Source organism: Fringilla coelebs, assembly GCF_963513975.1.
Source record: "Fringilla coelebs genome assembly, chromosome: 7".
NCBI lineage: Eukaryota > Metazoa > Chordata > Aves > Passeriformes > Fringillidae > Fringilla > Fringilla coelebs.
The window spans coordinates 14,419,736-14,432,952 of record NC_140035.1 but is presented as its reverse complement, the minus strand read 5'-3'; the positions used below and the strand labels follow the sequence as shown (position 1 = coordinate 14,432,952).

General features: G+C 44.4%; 1 protein-coding gene across 1 annotated transcript in view; it reads left to right on the top strand.

Annotated features, from left to right (window-relative positions):
- Positions 1-744: 744 nt before the first annotated feature.
- MARCHF4 (membrane associated ring-CH-type finger 4) overlaps positions 745-13,217 on the top strand; it is a gene marked incomplete at both ends in the record, with an annotated part of 93,628 nt that continues 81,155 nt past the window's right edge. Inside the window, one exon of the mRNA XM_084208891.1 lies at positions 745-1,203. Within this exon, the coding sequence (XP_084065017.1) occupies positions 745-1,203 (459 nt within the window). The remainder of the gene's footprint in view (positions 1,204-13,217) is intronic.

Genomic DNA, 13,217 nt, shown 5'->3' with positions numbered 1-13,217 from the left:
TCTTTCCGGACTTTTAATATTTACAATGAAATCTTTTAAAGGCAACGGTAAAATCTGAAGCCACCTGGGAGCACAGTGTTGAAAACGTAGGGTGTTTTCCCACAAACAATGTGAAGGTCTTTTTTGTCAAAGAGGCAATTTTGATAACAACAACAGCTACCAATTTTGCATTTTGATAGCCAGACCAGCTGCTATTTTGTCTGGATGCACACCGGGATTCGTGCGATCGGGTTTTATTTTTTAATTGAAAAAAAATATTATAAAATAGAAGAAAAAGGAAAATTACTTGAGATGCCAAATACTGTCGAGAGAACCATATTCTCTCTCCTCCCCACACCCACCGGAGACGTGGACCCTTCTTTTTTACAGGCTTAGGAGTTGCGAGAGCTGATCGGGGGCTTTCTCCCGAGACCGCCGCCTGCGCCCCTGGACCCTCGGGCGTGGGAGATTTATTTCCTCCTCCCGCTGATTTCTAAGCAAACTTGTGGAGGGGGGAAAGGATCCCTCGGCAGCACAGAGTCGGTTTTTTTCCTGGTGTGGATTTTTTTTTCAATTGCCGTCCCCGCCGGGTTGCAGCGGGCTGCCGGGGACTTGGCCCCCTCGCCCTCCGGCTCTGCTTTTGTGCGTTTCCCGGCGGCCAGCGCAGCCCCCCGGCACTGCGGCCGCTGCGGAGCCCCCCCGGCCGCGGGGCGCCCGGCTCCTGCCCTTTTCTTTCCCCCGTGCCCGCCTGCCAAGGAAAGGCACATGTTAATACCACCCGGCGCGGGCATTTTCTGCTACTGCTGCTGCGGGCTCCTCCGTCCGAGACAGATGTTGCGAAACCAAGGCCTCCTCAAGTGCCGCTGCCGCATGCTCTTCAATGACCTGAAGGTCTTCCTGCTGCGGAGACCCCCCGCGCCGCCGCCGCCCTCCCCGCCGCCGCCGCTCCCCATGCCCGGCGGCGCAGAGGCGGCGGCGGGGGCCGCACCGCCCGGGGGGCGCGGGCCCGGCTGGCGGGCGGCGGGCGGCGGCGGCGGCGCGGGCAGCCCGGCCGCCGAGGAGTGGGGCAGCCCCGCCGGGGAGCCGCCCGCCTCCCTGCCCAGCAGCACCTCCTCGGATGACTTCGGCAAGGGCAAGGCCGAGGACCGCTACTCGCTGGGCAGCAGTGTCGACAGCGGCATCCGCACCCCGCTCTGCAGGATCTGCTTCCAGGGGCCCGAGCAGGTGAGCGACCGCGGGCGGTGGGCGCTGCGGTGGGGCCGCCACGGGCCCGGTGGCAGCGATGCTCCGGCCTGAGGGACGCGGGGCCTGCTGCTCGAGGGGCTGTCCCTGTTGTCCGGAACAGGAGCCCAAACCCTGCCTTCTGCCCAGGCCCCGGGCTCCAGATTTTGCACCTCGGCAGTGTTTCCCAGGGAGGTGTGGGGTGGAGCCCTGCTCCGTCCTTTTCTGCTTTCTTTTTCCCGGCAGCCTTGCCCCGGGTACTCATTCCCAGCCTGAGAGCCGACCAGCCGTGGCAGGGGAGGAGGGACATGCTGGCACCTTCATGGAGCAGAGCACATCTCAGCAAGGGAGACTGTTCGGTGCTTTGTGGGTACCCAGTTTCGATGATTCCAAAAGTGATGCAAAGGAGGAGTTTAATGTGCTCTTTGCTTTTAAAAATACAACTTCAGTCTATACAAAACACGTGTCACAAGACAACCCCACTTCAGTGTTTCCCAGGGGATGGCTAATAGGAACTGTGCAGGTGCTCCACTGCTCTCCTGCTCCCAGTTGCACTATCTGCAGGAGAAGCACTGCTAGCTGTGATTGTACCTGCTGAAGCTGCAGCCTTGAGATACTCCGTGGTACAGACTGAGCTTAGGCAGGTGAAGTTTCCCTCCACCACACAGGAGAATGAAACAAATGCAACCCTGCCAGAATATAAGATGCCACTCTGGAGCATTATGCTCCATATTTAATGACAATTAAAAGCATCTCATGTATTTTCAGGCTGGCAACTTCCTTACAGAGATGTACCCAGCAACATTTGTACCTAACATGACACAGCTTGCAGGTGCAAGGAAGGCTGCAGACCTCTGCTTGTGGGATCAAGCCCATATGTGCAGATAACCATTATTACTCAGGATAATTCCATTACTTGTTGTAATAGGGGATCCTTGTATGAAAAAGGGTTGCAAAGTTCAACTTGACTATTTCCATTTTGGGCGCAGATTCTGGTGTGTAAGTTGATACATTGAAATCTTATGCAAAATGGGTATTACCCCAGGTGTTCTTTCCCCCTCATGAACTGGGTGCTCTGCTAAGGAGAAAACCAGTTCTCATTTGAAAGTGGCCATGCTCTGGCACACGTCCTGCCTTTCCCAAAGTTGGTACATCTGTAATGCAGTGATTGTGCCTTCCCTTATGTTGGTTTGAGGATGGTGGTGATGGGTGCTGGAAAGTGGGGAATGGGCTTCAATTTTTCCTTGGGAGAAGCGGGGTCTGCCACCAACCAATCCCAATATCCACAGCCCTGCTGGATGTGTCATACCAAGGGTTCCATAGGTCCCAGCTCAGTGCTCAATGGACTGTGCCTTCTCTAATGGTTTATGCAGCTGGCAGATAGCTGTGAGACACAGTTTTCACCATAGGCTTTCAGATGGGAGTGGAGGAAATAATTCTTTTTTGGAGATACTGTACACCTTCTTCTCTTGCTTGTCTTGTCCCCATCTCTTCTAAAAGTTGGAAGCCGTGCAATTCACTTCCTGGGAATTTGCATTATTCCACATTTCTAGTACTCTTCCCTGGCTTGCCATTCTGCCTGTGTACACAAGACGTAGGCACCTCTGAGATTGGCTTAGTGTCAGAGCAAATAGAGCCTAAGCAGAATTAAAAGGTAGCTTGCTTCCTTGGAGAACATTAATGCTTGAAAATAATTGGATGCTAGTTTTTGCTCTGAAAACCAGTGTAGGTTGCATTGTAAAAGTGAGACTATTTGCTGACCATCTGCCAGCCTACCTGAGTGAGGAGCGGAGCAGATGTGACTGGCATCTCATAACACTTTCACCAGGATTTCTCTTTTTTGATTCTCACAGTTTCTGACCAATACAATAAGATATTTGCAGCTGTATTCTGCTACTCCTCCTTGAGCAGTACCTTATTCTACAAATAATTTTTTGTTCATTGGCATTGCTTGAGGAGTATTTGAAACCTTTGCCCGTGCAGCAGCTGGGAAGCACAAATCATTATGGAGGCCCAAACTGTGGGTTTTCAAAGCACAGCCAGATCCTGACACAGCTTCCTGGAAGTGCAGTTCAGAATAACTGAGCACTGAATTGGTACAGCTGATGTCAAGACCTGCAGTTTGGTTTATTTGGTGCTTATGTCAATAAAACTCCAACAGGGCTAAATCCCACATTCCTTGTTCCTTTTTGTTATGGTGTTTATTACTGGTACAGCCTTTATTTCCCATTTTTTTTTACAGCTCAATGGCTGACCAAAGACTCTTCATATTTTGGACCCTCACAACTGTAAAAGTTATAGATGCACATTATTCTATACCACCCCTGCCAAGATCATGATGAAAATTTATCTGCTTGGAAACAAAATATAATTGCTATTTCTTTACTCTGCTGATTAATAACAATGACAGATCTAAACAGTATTTTATTTACCTGTCAAAACCATCTGAATTTGCTGCAGCTGTGGGCAAATTTGCAGGGCTGCATCACAGTAACAAGAACAAAAGCCTTCATTATAAATTGACTGTTAGGTGCTGTAAGCTTATTTACTCAGATAAAATGACAGTGAGTCTCCAAAAGATGTTTTAATCCTGTTTTGATATAAAAAAATCCCAACCAAAACAACAGCCAAAAAGGTTTCTTAGTAATCTGGCTTTGCTAGTAGGTTTTATTTAGTATCTAATGCAAAATAAAATTGGTAGGGATTTTTGCTTTAAATTTATGATTGCCCAACATGCATAATACTTCAGGCTACTGAATTGCTTATATTTTAAGCTCCTCATTTTGGTTTGTGGCTCTTATGGGTAAGCTGATTCTTCCATTTAAAAATGTGCTGAGGACCATAGGAAGGAGGAAAACTCATTATTGTGGAACTGTTCTAATCCTTGTGTGTTAGTCAAGAGAAACCAGGGAGGTGGGCAAGAAAAGAGTGGACCTGATGAGCAGGGGATCACAGCATCTGGGCTTGTGTTTTGAGGCCATGAAGAGCAAACTCTGCTCAGGTCTGAGAGCTGAAAAAGGCAGCTGCTCACACTGAAAATGAGAGCTAAACATGGTTGAAGCTGCAGGACTGAACTCAACTCTTGGCAATGGCATTTTCTTTCAGGGACTTGCTTGGCATTTTCCTGCACCATTGTGTCAGCAAATTCTGAGACCGTGGATTGAGCAGCAAAGCTCTGGAGAGAAAGTGAGGAAGAAAAATGCTGGAGTATTTTCTTTTGTTTTGGTTAATGCTTAGTGTTTGTAGAATTTTGTCTGCTTTCCTGGATCTCTGACAATGTTCTGCAAGAGAAAGAAACTAAGATGATCTCCTCTCTGACAAATGTTTTACATATTTGGCATGGTTCCAAGCTGAAAGCAGGTCATGGGGAATACCAGAAAAAGACATGGGTGAAAAGTCCCTTTGCATCAGGGGATAAACTGTTAGCCCACTTCACAAGGAGTTAGCAGTGCTGTGGAGTTTAGGGTCTCAGAAGTGGTGCTTTCAGCTGTGCTGAGAATAAATAGAAAACCATTCTTAAATGAAACTGATATAATCTGGAAAGCCATGTGTTTTAAGGTTTGCTTGTTATATTGTCAGTTAGAGCGTGTGCACATCTTTTCTTACCTATCATTTTCAGTCTGCATTTCTCTTTCTCTTGTTTGGGAAAAGATGCTGGAAAGATGGAGATTTGAAAAGTCACTAGTGGTAGATTTGGTTGGCTATGGAGGATCAGAGAGAACAGATTGTAGACTCTTACCTGCAGGCTGGTAGCTTGGACTTAGCTCAGTATTCAATAGAAATGCTTGGATGAAGACTATTCTTCCCACCAAATTTCCTGCTAGACTTCTGGGACACCAGTTCCTTAATATGAGAACATGAAAACCTTCAAGAAAATTGGAAGGGAAAACAACTTAAAATGGATATTGAGATACGCATTTCCATGTGAGCATGTAACTGGGCTGTGGAACTCCCTGCTGCAGGACAAACAAAGAGCTAAAGTTTAATGAAGTATTATAAAGCCATGTGATTATTATGAATATCTAGAGTAATCACAATTAATGATAACACTTCTGAAAGTAAAATTCATCCTTCACATCTGAAGCCAATCTAGAGATCAGGGTAAGACTGACTAGGAGCAGGGCCCTGGAGCTGGTGTCTTGCCCCACAGCTCACCAGCCTCCCGTGTCTGACTAGTGAGATCCACTCCTGCAGGTGCATGTCTGGATTTCATGTTCATGTAAGGTAATGTCTTCAGTGTGTAGGCCCCTGCCATATTCAGGACTTGTCTAGAATTAAAGTGACCTCGAATTATTCATCCTGGACTAACACACATTCTTGGGGCCCTGTGTATGTTCAGGGAATGGTCAGTACCATTGAACAGCTGATCATTAGCCTGAGTTACTTGAAATAGCCGGTGAGAATCTCAACCTCTTCCTGGTACAGACATGAGCAAAAAGCATCGTCAGCTCCCTGCATGGTAGGGTCTGCAGAGAAGGCATGAGCTAAGGTCAGGAGATACTGCTGGTATACAGACTGGTCTCTCAGCAGCACGGAGGAGTGGAGGAGGTGTCTGGGATACCTGATTTCTGATTTGCAATGTTGCAAGATTGAGGAAAATGAAGTTCTAGAGTGAGACAAAGAGGAAAAGAGGCAGTCTGTTTCAGAATTCAGAGCACAAGTATGATAATGAATGACTGGAAGAAGAAACAACTGTGCAATCAGTATCACAATCATGTCCAAAGCCGAGAAAACTTGCAAATATAGATGCTGGTGCTTCACAGGGTCTTTCCAAACTGTCTAGACCATCAGGACACTGTTTTTAAACATGTTGAACCACATGACAATGCAGGCTTCCATCCATGTCCTTTTCGTAGGTGTGTCCCACTGGATTCATTTCTTTGCTGTTAGAAGGAGAATCATTCATTAGAAAACAGCCAGTCCTGCTAAAACTGGAGAATAAGAGATGCTGGAATGCAACCATTTACATTTCAATCTGTATATTCTAATTTATGGGAGAAAGAAGGAAAGAGAGGATGCTTCCTCTGATGTTCAGTTCATCTCTCTGCCTTCCTATCTTTGAATCTTAAGACCTCTATAGCTACCTCTCCTCTCTCACCTGTCCCAGGATGAAAGCCATACTGTGCAGGCAGAACATTTTTGGCTTTGGCAAAAGCTTTGCTTGAGCTATCAACTGAATGGAGCCCAGGATGTCATCTATTTTAGATTTAGTTGCTGTTGCCACAGAGTTGATTGGCAAAGCTCCCATTAACTTCAACAGCAAAAGTGTAGGCATCCAGTAGCAAGGACCTGACCCCTGTATTTCAATAATGTTGTGCGCACAGCGGGGTTTCTATAAATAATAGTGAAAGCCACTAATCCCATTGACTTTTAATTGCTCTGGAAGACAAGGTTTTCACCTTTTGTGCCTGCTGAAACTCTGATGCCTGACCCATTTATTTCAGTGCCACTAGCTAGCCTGAGCAGCAGTTTTTCTTTTCTTTCACTTTCCCCTGTATAAAAGGCTTCATGAAGGAACTTGTCTATGTGTCACTGTTTCTTAAATATACATTTCAGGCCATGATTAACAGTGGCTGATGTCAGTTAGTGACAGAACAAGCAATGCAAAAGCATGGAGCTCCATTGTTTGCATCTGTAGAGTCACCGTTATTTCCACAAAGGCAACACTTGCTTCTGGAAGGGCTCTGTTCATACAAAACTGAATTGCATTTAGGTTGTCTTTTAAGCAAAAATTCATTCCCAGCAAGGGACTCCTCTGTGGCAGCATTTTGCTCACATCAGTGTTTTTGCATTCAAGGCTGGCCCAGTCCAGAAGTCAGAAATGGTTGTGCCAAAAATCTGTGATAGTGTGTGTCCTATGTGCCTTCTGCACATCTCCATTCCTCCTAGGCCTGTAGTAAGATAATAAGATGTACTGTAATTGTTAGTGGTCCATGTCTGAGACCATCCCATCCCTTTATTATCTGGCTGCCACAGGAATAAAGCCATGTGATGGTGTTAGCTGTTACGGGTTATGCTCATCAGCCCTCCTCTAAACCCACTGGCTAATGACAGCCACATCTGGCTGAGAGTGGAGATCTGAAAGGCATTACATTCCTGTATGCTTCATGAAAAGTAGCTGGGTGAAGAGGAGGAAAGCTAGAAATGTCCTGCTGAGGGAGAGATTATAGCATTATCTGTGCTAGACACTGTAGAGACCATGGAGGAGAGAGCTTCAGATGGAGCAGCAGCTGTAATAGGAACGCGTATCCCATTAGACAAAAAAAGAATAACCCCATCATGATATGGTTTCCATGGGAAACCAGACTTACAGAATAGCTTGTTAACTTTTTATCTTTCTCCCTTTCCTTTGTTAATCAGAATTGCTTACCTAAAATGAATTGCTTGATGCTGAAGACTTTCTTATCTTCCCCCATCTTTTCACAACCTACCTTTTATCCTTTTCTGATTTATCACTGGTTACAGTAGAACAGATTACACTGTTGGCAGTGGAGAGTGGTGAGTGATGACTTTCTTCTGGTGAAGAAAGTAACAGCAGGACCTGGAAACCTATGTAGACAATAAATGGACTGTCCCCATGCCCCTCTGTGAAAAGTGATGAGATAAGGCGAAACCATGGTGGGCAGACTGGTTCCAGTGACAAGGCCCCTATACTGAAATTCTCACACATCTTCTGTCATGTCATTTCTTGTTCTTTACACTCTTGGGTGGTTTTCTCTCACCTCCTCTTCCTTCTTTTCTTCTTGGCCAAAGACAATTGACACATCAGAGCTTGGTCTCACCCATCCTATCTATCTCTATCTGCACAGGTTCTCCTATGGCCTATGTACCATCAAATCCAAGCCTCCTCTCTGTGCAGCTTGGAACACAGGTGACATTGCTCCCAACAGTCACACAAGCTCAACTTGCTTCTCTTGGTGGGGATGGTACAGAATGGGAGAATGATACAAAAAAAAAAAAAGGTTTACATATTATAATTTCCTACATCTAGTACCTTGTATGTATTGTAGGAACCAGTCTGTGCTTGGGGAAAACTGTGTAAACCCCATGGAGGATGTGGTAGTTGTATCTTGAAGGGAACCCTGAGAAAGTTTTGTCTCCTCTGCAGAATAACTTTGCAGGGAATATCCATTTTGGATGGAGAACTGGACTGTCAGAGATACTTTTTTCCATGGAGTCACAGACATATGCAAAACAACTTTTGCAGAACATGGGAGAGAAAATAAACTTGATATTCAGCCAGTTTGGAGGTCAAGCATTGCTATGGCCTTTGTGGTTTCTTTGCCATGTTGCTCTTAGCAGAAGGTTACCAAGGTCTGCTTGATTGACAGTGTGTTCAAGTTTAGTGTAAGGCCATGAGGTCACCTTTCCCATGCAAAAAGTATGTGCCATTAGCCAAGAGGTCAGTGCTAGAGGCACTTCTAAGGGTTGCAGTGCACTAAGCATTTGGAGGTGTTTGCCCCCACCGTTTGCAGACAGTCCTGTGGCCGCAGCCTCTGTCAAGTCATTCCCTGGGATTGCCATTGTAACCTTTGGTACTGTGTAGGTTTAGCTTCTTTTTATTAATGTGTGCACTGATCGTGCTCAAGCCTGGGGTAGTGCCCAGGTCTCAAGAGATCTACCTATCCAGAATCCTGACAGAGTCTGATCTAACCAGTTCTTAAGGATGGGCATAGTTGGAGAACCCATCTTTCCTGTTGACATTCATTTCCTCTTGCCCTTTCCTTTTTTTCCCAGGAAGTAACTGAAGGTATTTTCCCGTATTTGCATGTAAATACAGTGAAAATTCATCCTTTCAGTGATAAGTTTAAGTGATAACTGAAGCCATAACACTGCTTCTCTAGGCCAAACAATCCCAATTGTGCCTTTCCTTTTATGATGTATTTTCTAGACTGCTAATCATCCTTGGTGTTACCCTTACAAAATGCTCCATATTTTGCTATAAAAGCACTGGAAACAATTATCCAGCTGAATCCTTGTCAGTGCCAAGCAGGCAGAAAGGTTTTGACTCCTGTTTAACAGGTAGCAGAAATCATCCATTCCAGGCTAATATTCGCCCACTTTATTTTTTCATTTAGTTAAGGAACAGCAGATGATTATTGATTGCTACTCAACTCCTGATCTCCATGTCCTGCAGAGCTGCTTCTTGGCCAGTCCTCTACCCTAGCTCTGTGCAGTTGGCATTACTGCACTGGTGGAGGAGCTGCATTTGGCTTTGCTGAATTGCATCAATTTTTCCCCAGTAGCAGCCCCTTACAGGAGGGCCTGCAGATGCAGTAAGCATTAACTCTGTTGAATCTTCAGATCCTTAATGACTTGAGCTCTTCTGCCTTGCCTCCTGAGGGACACTGGAATGAAAAGGCTGGAGGAGCAGTTGTACTTTTCTTTAAGGATCCTGTAACTGCCATAGGTAAGACTTATGGCTGGGGCTGGTCCTGCCGTCTTATAGCCATGTGGAGGAAGGGCAAGTGGATCCTCATTCCTTCAGTTCAGGTGGCTGCTCTCTGCCCCAATTAAAGCCACTCTCAGCAAGGCTGATTATGATTTTCCTGACAGTTTCAGGCTTCTAGCCAGGATGTTTAAAATGTTGCCCGCACCGCCCCTCCTGCTTCTTCAGTCACTTTATGGATGGGGTGGCTCACATTTCCTCCTAGCACCTTCTTGTGCTAGCACTGTCACTTGGGGCATTAATCCTACTCCCAGCTTGAGCTTGTTTTCTCTCACATCCCAGCTGTATACTCATGTTGTGTTCATTTGCTTTCTCTAAGATTGCATAGATATTTGTTCAGATCCTCATTTCTTGCCTTCATTACTGTGATCCCTCCCTCTCCAATTTCCAAGCACAGGCATTGTCCTGCCTCAGTGGAGTCAAAACCAAGAAGCTCACTTCTTTGACTGGTATCTTGATGAAAGAAATGGTTTTCCAAGAACTTCCATGTGCATCTCCACACCCTTCAGTGTCCCCTGTCCTTACCCAGATAGATCTGTGTAGTTTTTTACTCCAATTCTCAATGTTTGGGAGAGCTAAAAAAAACCCATGTGGAAGGATCTGTTGAAGACATAGCACACAGCATCAGCGTTGCAGGAATCCTGCTGGCACTTCACCCACATCACATCAGCACCTACCCTGGCAATTTCCTGCAGGTGCTGAACTAAAACTCAATGAATGCTTTGCACTTCCTGCAAGTACAGGGCCATGGGCTAAGCCTGCCCCTCCAAACACCCCAGTGCTTTTAGTTTTATCAGTCTTCTTCTCTGTCTGATGTCTTGCATGACCTTGCACTGTCTGCTAAATTAAGCACTTCCCTTTTCTTTTTCTCCTTGTTAAGCACACTCTAGGACCTGTCAGGGCTTAAGGTGCTGGAGAAGTACAAGAATATTATTATCCCATTCCAAGTGATATTAGAAGAACATTAAGACGGATCAGATGGGCATTCAAGAAAAGTAGGTAATAATAAAATACTGTATCAGAGAGAAATAGCAGTTAAGTAATTAAAGAGAGAGTTTCCACAAGAGGCAGAAGGAGAGTTATGGGTGCTTCTGGCCTCCTGACCATTCTTTATTTTAATACTATGATAACCTTTATAGGATGTCAATATGTCAAACATTGCACCAAGAAGTGAAGCAAAGGCTTTTTTTGCCCTACAGAATTCACATTTTAGGACATAAAACCCAAATATTTCCTTAACATTGAAAAGGCAGGCATTCTTACAAGATTTAAGGCCAGAGGGAGTTACTGGGTTAGTCTAGTTTGAACCTCTCTGTAACAGCAGTGAAATAAGTTCCCTCAATGAAATTCCTGCTTGAAGCTTAATAGCAGTGCAAGGACTGGAGAAGAAATATCCCTTCTTGATTTTCAGGTCCCCAACAATGGGAAATTGTTGCAGTGCCCAAGGAGAAAATCTCAGGAAACAGAGAACTGAAACTGTCTTTGCATATCAACTTTTGTCTTTCTGTCACAGAAAGAACTGTGTACTGTTGTGCATCCTTAGAAACCAGCTTCAAAAACCCTTGGGCTAGCTGGCAGAGAAGATTTCCCTCATGGAAGAAGTTCTGTGTTGGAAGAGAGTTTTATTCCACATCAGATTAAAAGCAAGAAACTTTCAGCCTGGAAAAACACTCGTGGGATCCAGCTAGTTAGGAAAAAAACAGTTCATAGCCTCCTCTGACATATGAGAGCAGAAGTGCTGTCACCTACATTTAACCCATATCTGGAGAATTTTATTCATAGACAAGATGGCTACATCATTTCTAAGAAAAACATTTTTAGAGCCCCCATAGCCTGAATGAGGAGTCTTTCATAAAGTCCAGTTTCATAAAGTCCAGTGCCACACTGTCATGATCTGTCCCAGCTGGTCATGTTGGGTCATTGTTATTACTTTTCCCATTCCTTATGCTTTATTTCTTGCCATTTTTGGAGTCATGTGAAATCTCTGGGAGAGTTCTTGGCCTTCCCATCCTGCAGCTATTAATGAGATTTCTTCTCTCATCTTTTTCTTGGTGATGCCAGGCAGGAGCTTCATCTCTTTGAAGGTGTGCTCAGGCATTCAGTGCAAACATCAGATGATGATGACAATTTTGAGTTATAACTCATGTCAAATGAAATTCACACAACCTCAGAATATTTTAGGGAACCTCAAGAGATCATCTTGTTCAATTTCTACTCAAGCAGATCTGACCAAATCAGATCTCCAGATACCCAGAGCTGGATAATTCCAAGGACTGTTATTCCAGTCATGTCTCTGGACACCAGATTTAATATTTACTTCCCTTGTGGTAAAAATATGTGTGTGGGGGGGCGTTTTTGATTTATAATCATAATTTATTGTGTTTGAAATTGTATCTGTTTCCTCTTGTAACCATACACCTTCGAGAAGAGTCTGGCTTTCCTGCTGTACCATGAGGTGGCTGAAGACAGCAGTAAGATCTCCCCATAGCTTTTACAGTGATTTTAGGAGGAGCTGTGCAAAAGAAAGGATTAAATGTCTGCTCTAACTCCCCAGTGAGGATTTCGACAAGGGCTGAGATTTGTGTAATGGTAGTCAGATAAATACCAAGGGAAAATACCTGCCCATCCATAGCTTGAAGAATGAGAACAAACATTGCTAATAAGAGCAAAAGCTCAGTTATGTCTCTTTGTCATAGCCAGGACACTTCTTGATCCAATAATCACTAAACCTCAAGGAGGTGATTCCATTTCAAATCTGAGTCTTACAGAAATAGTGGTTCTAGAAAACCTTGATTGAACAAGAATGGTTTTTGTTTAAATTGAACAAAAGGATGAGCAAATAGAGATCTGTAACTAAGGTTTTCAACTTTAAAGAAGCAGATTTTGAAAAATTATTAATCTCTAAAAATATGCAATATAGCAGAAATTTATCTACGTTGTCTTATTACTACCAAAACAGCCATTAGTCTCTTTATAACAAACAAAAGCATTCTGTTACAATTGCTGCTTTCTGGAATCTTACAGTAATTCTCTCTTCTACAGGCCATTTTTGCTTTCTGCCTTCAATTTATTTGCCTGGAAAGCTGTTTAAAACCTGTCCCAAGATATGTTTTAATAGAAATGAAAAATACTCTCTTCTGTCTTTCTTACTTGCTTCCCTAAGCATTAGTACTTATCCATGCCAGTTCTGTTTATAAGTTTGACAAGATACACTCAGTGACATTTAAACTCCTCTGCCAAATCCAGCCACCTTTGATAAATAAAGGGCTGCAGAACTCTTAAGCTCTTATGAGTTGCCTGAAAATGTGTGGCCAAGTGGGGCATACTCCCCACAGTGGGTTTGTGATGCCATGGAGGGGAACTGTCCTAAGAGGCCCACACCTACTAGACATCATAAAAAAAGACACCTTACTACCAGGTACACTTCAAGGAGAACATACACGCTGGCTCCATTGCTCTGAGAACTTCTGGTTGTCTTTGCTTTTAATTCTCTTTACAAAAGGCAAGAGAAAGATCCATCTGCCAGCAGATGTGGAACTAGCAAGTTTGAAGGTAATACTGGAATATT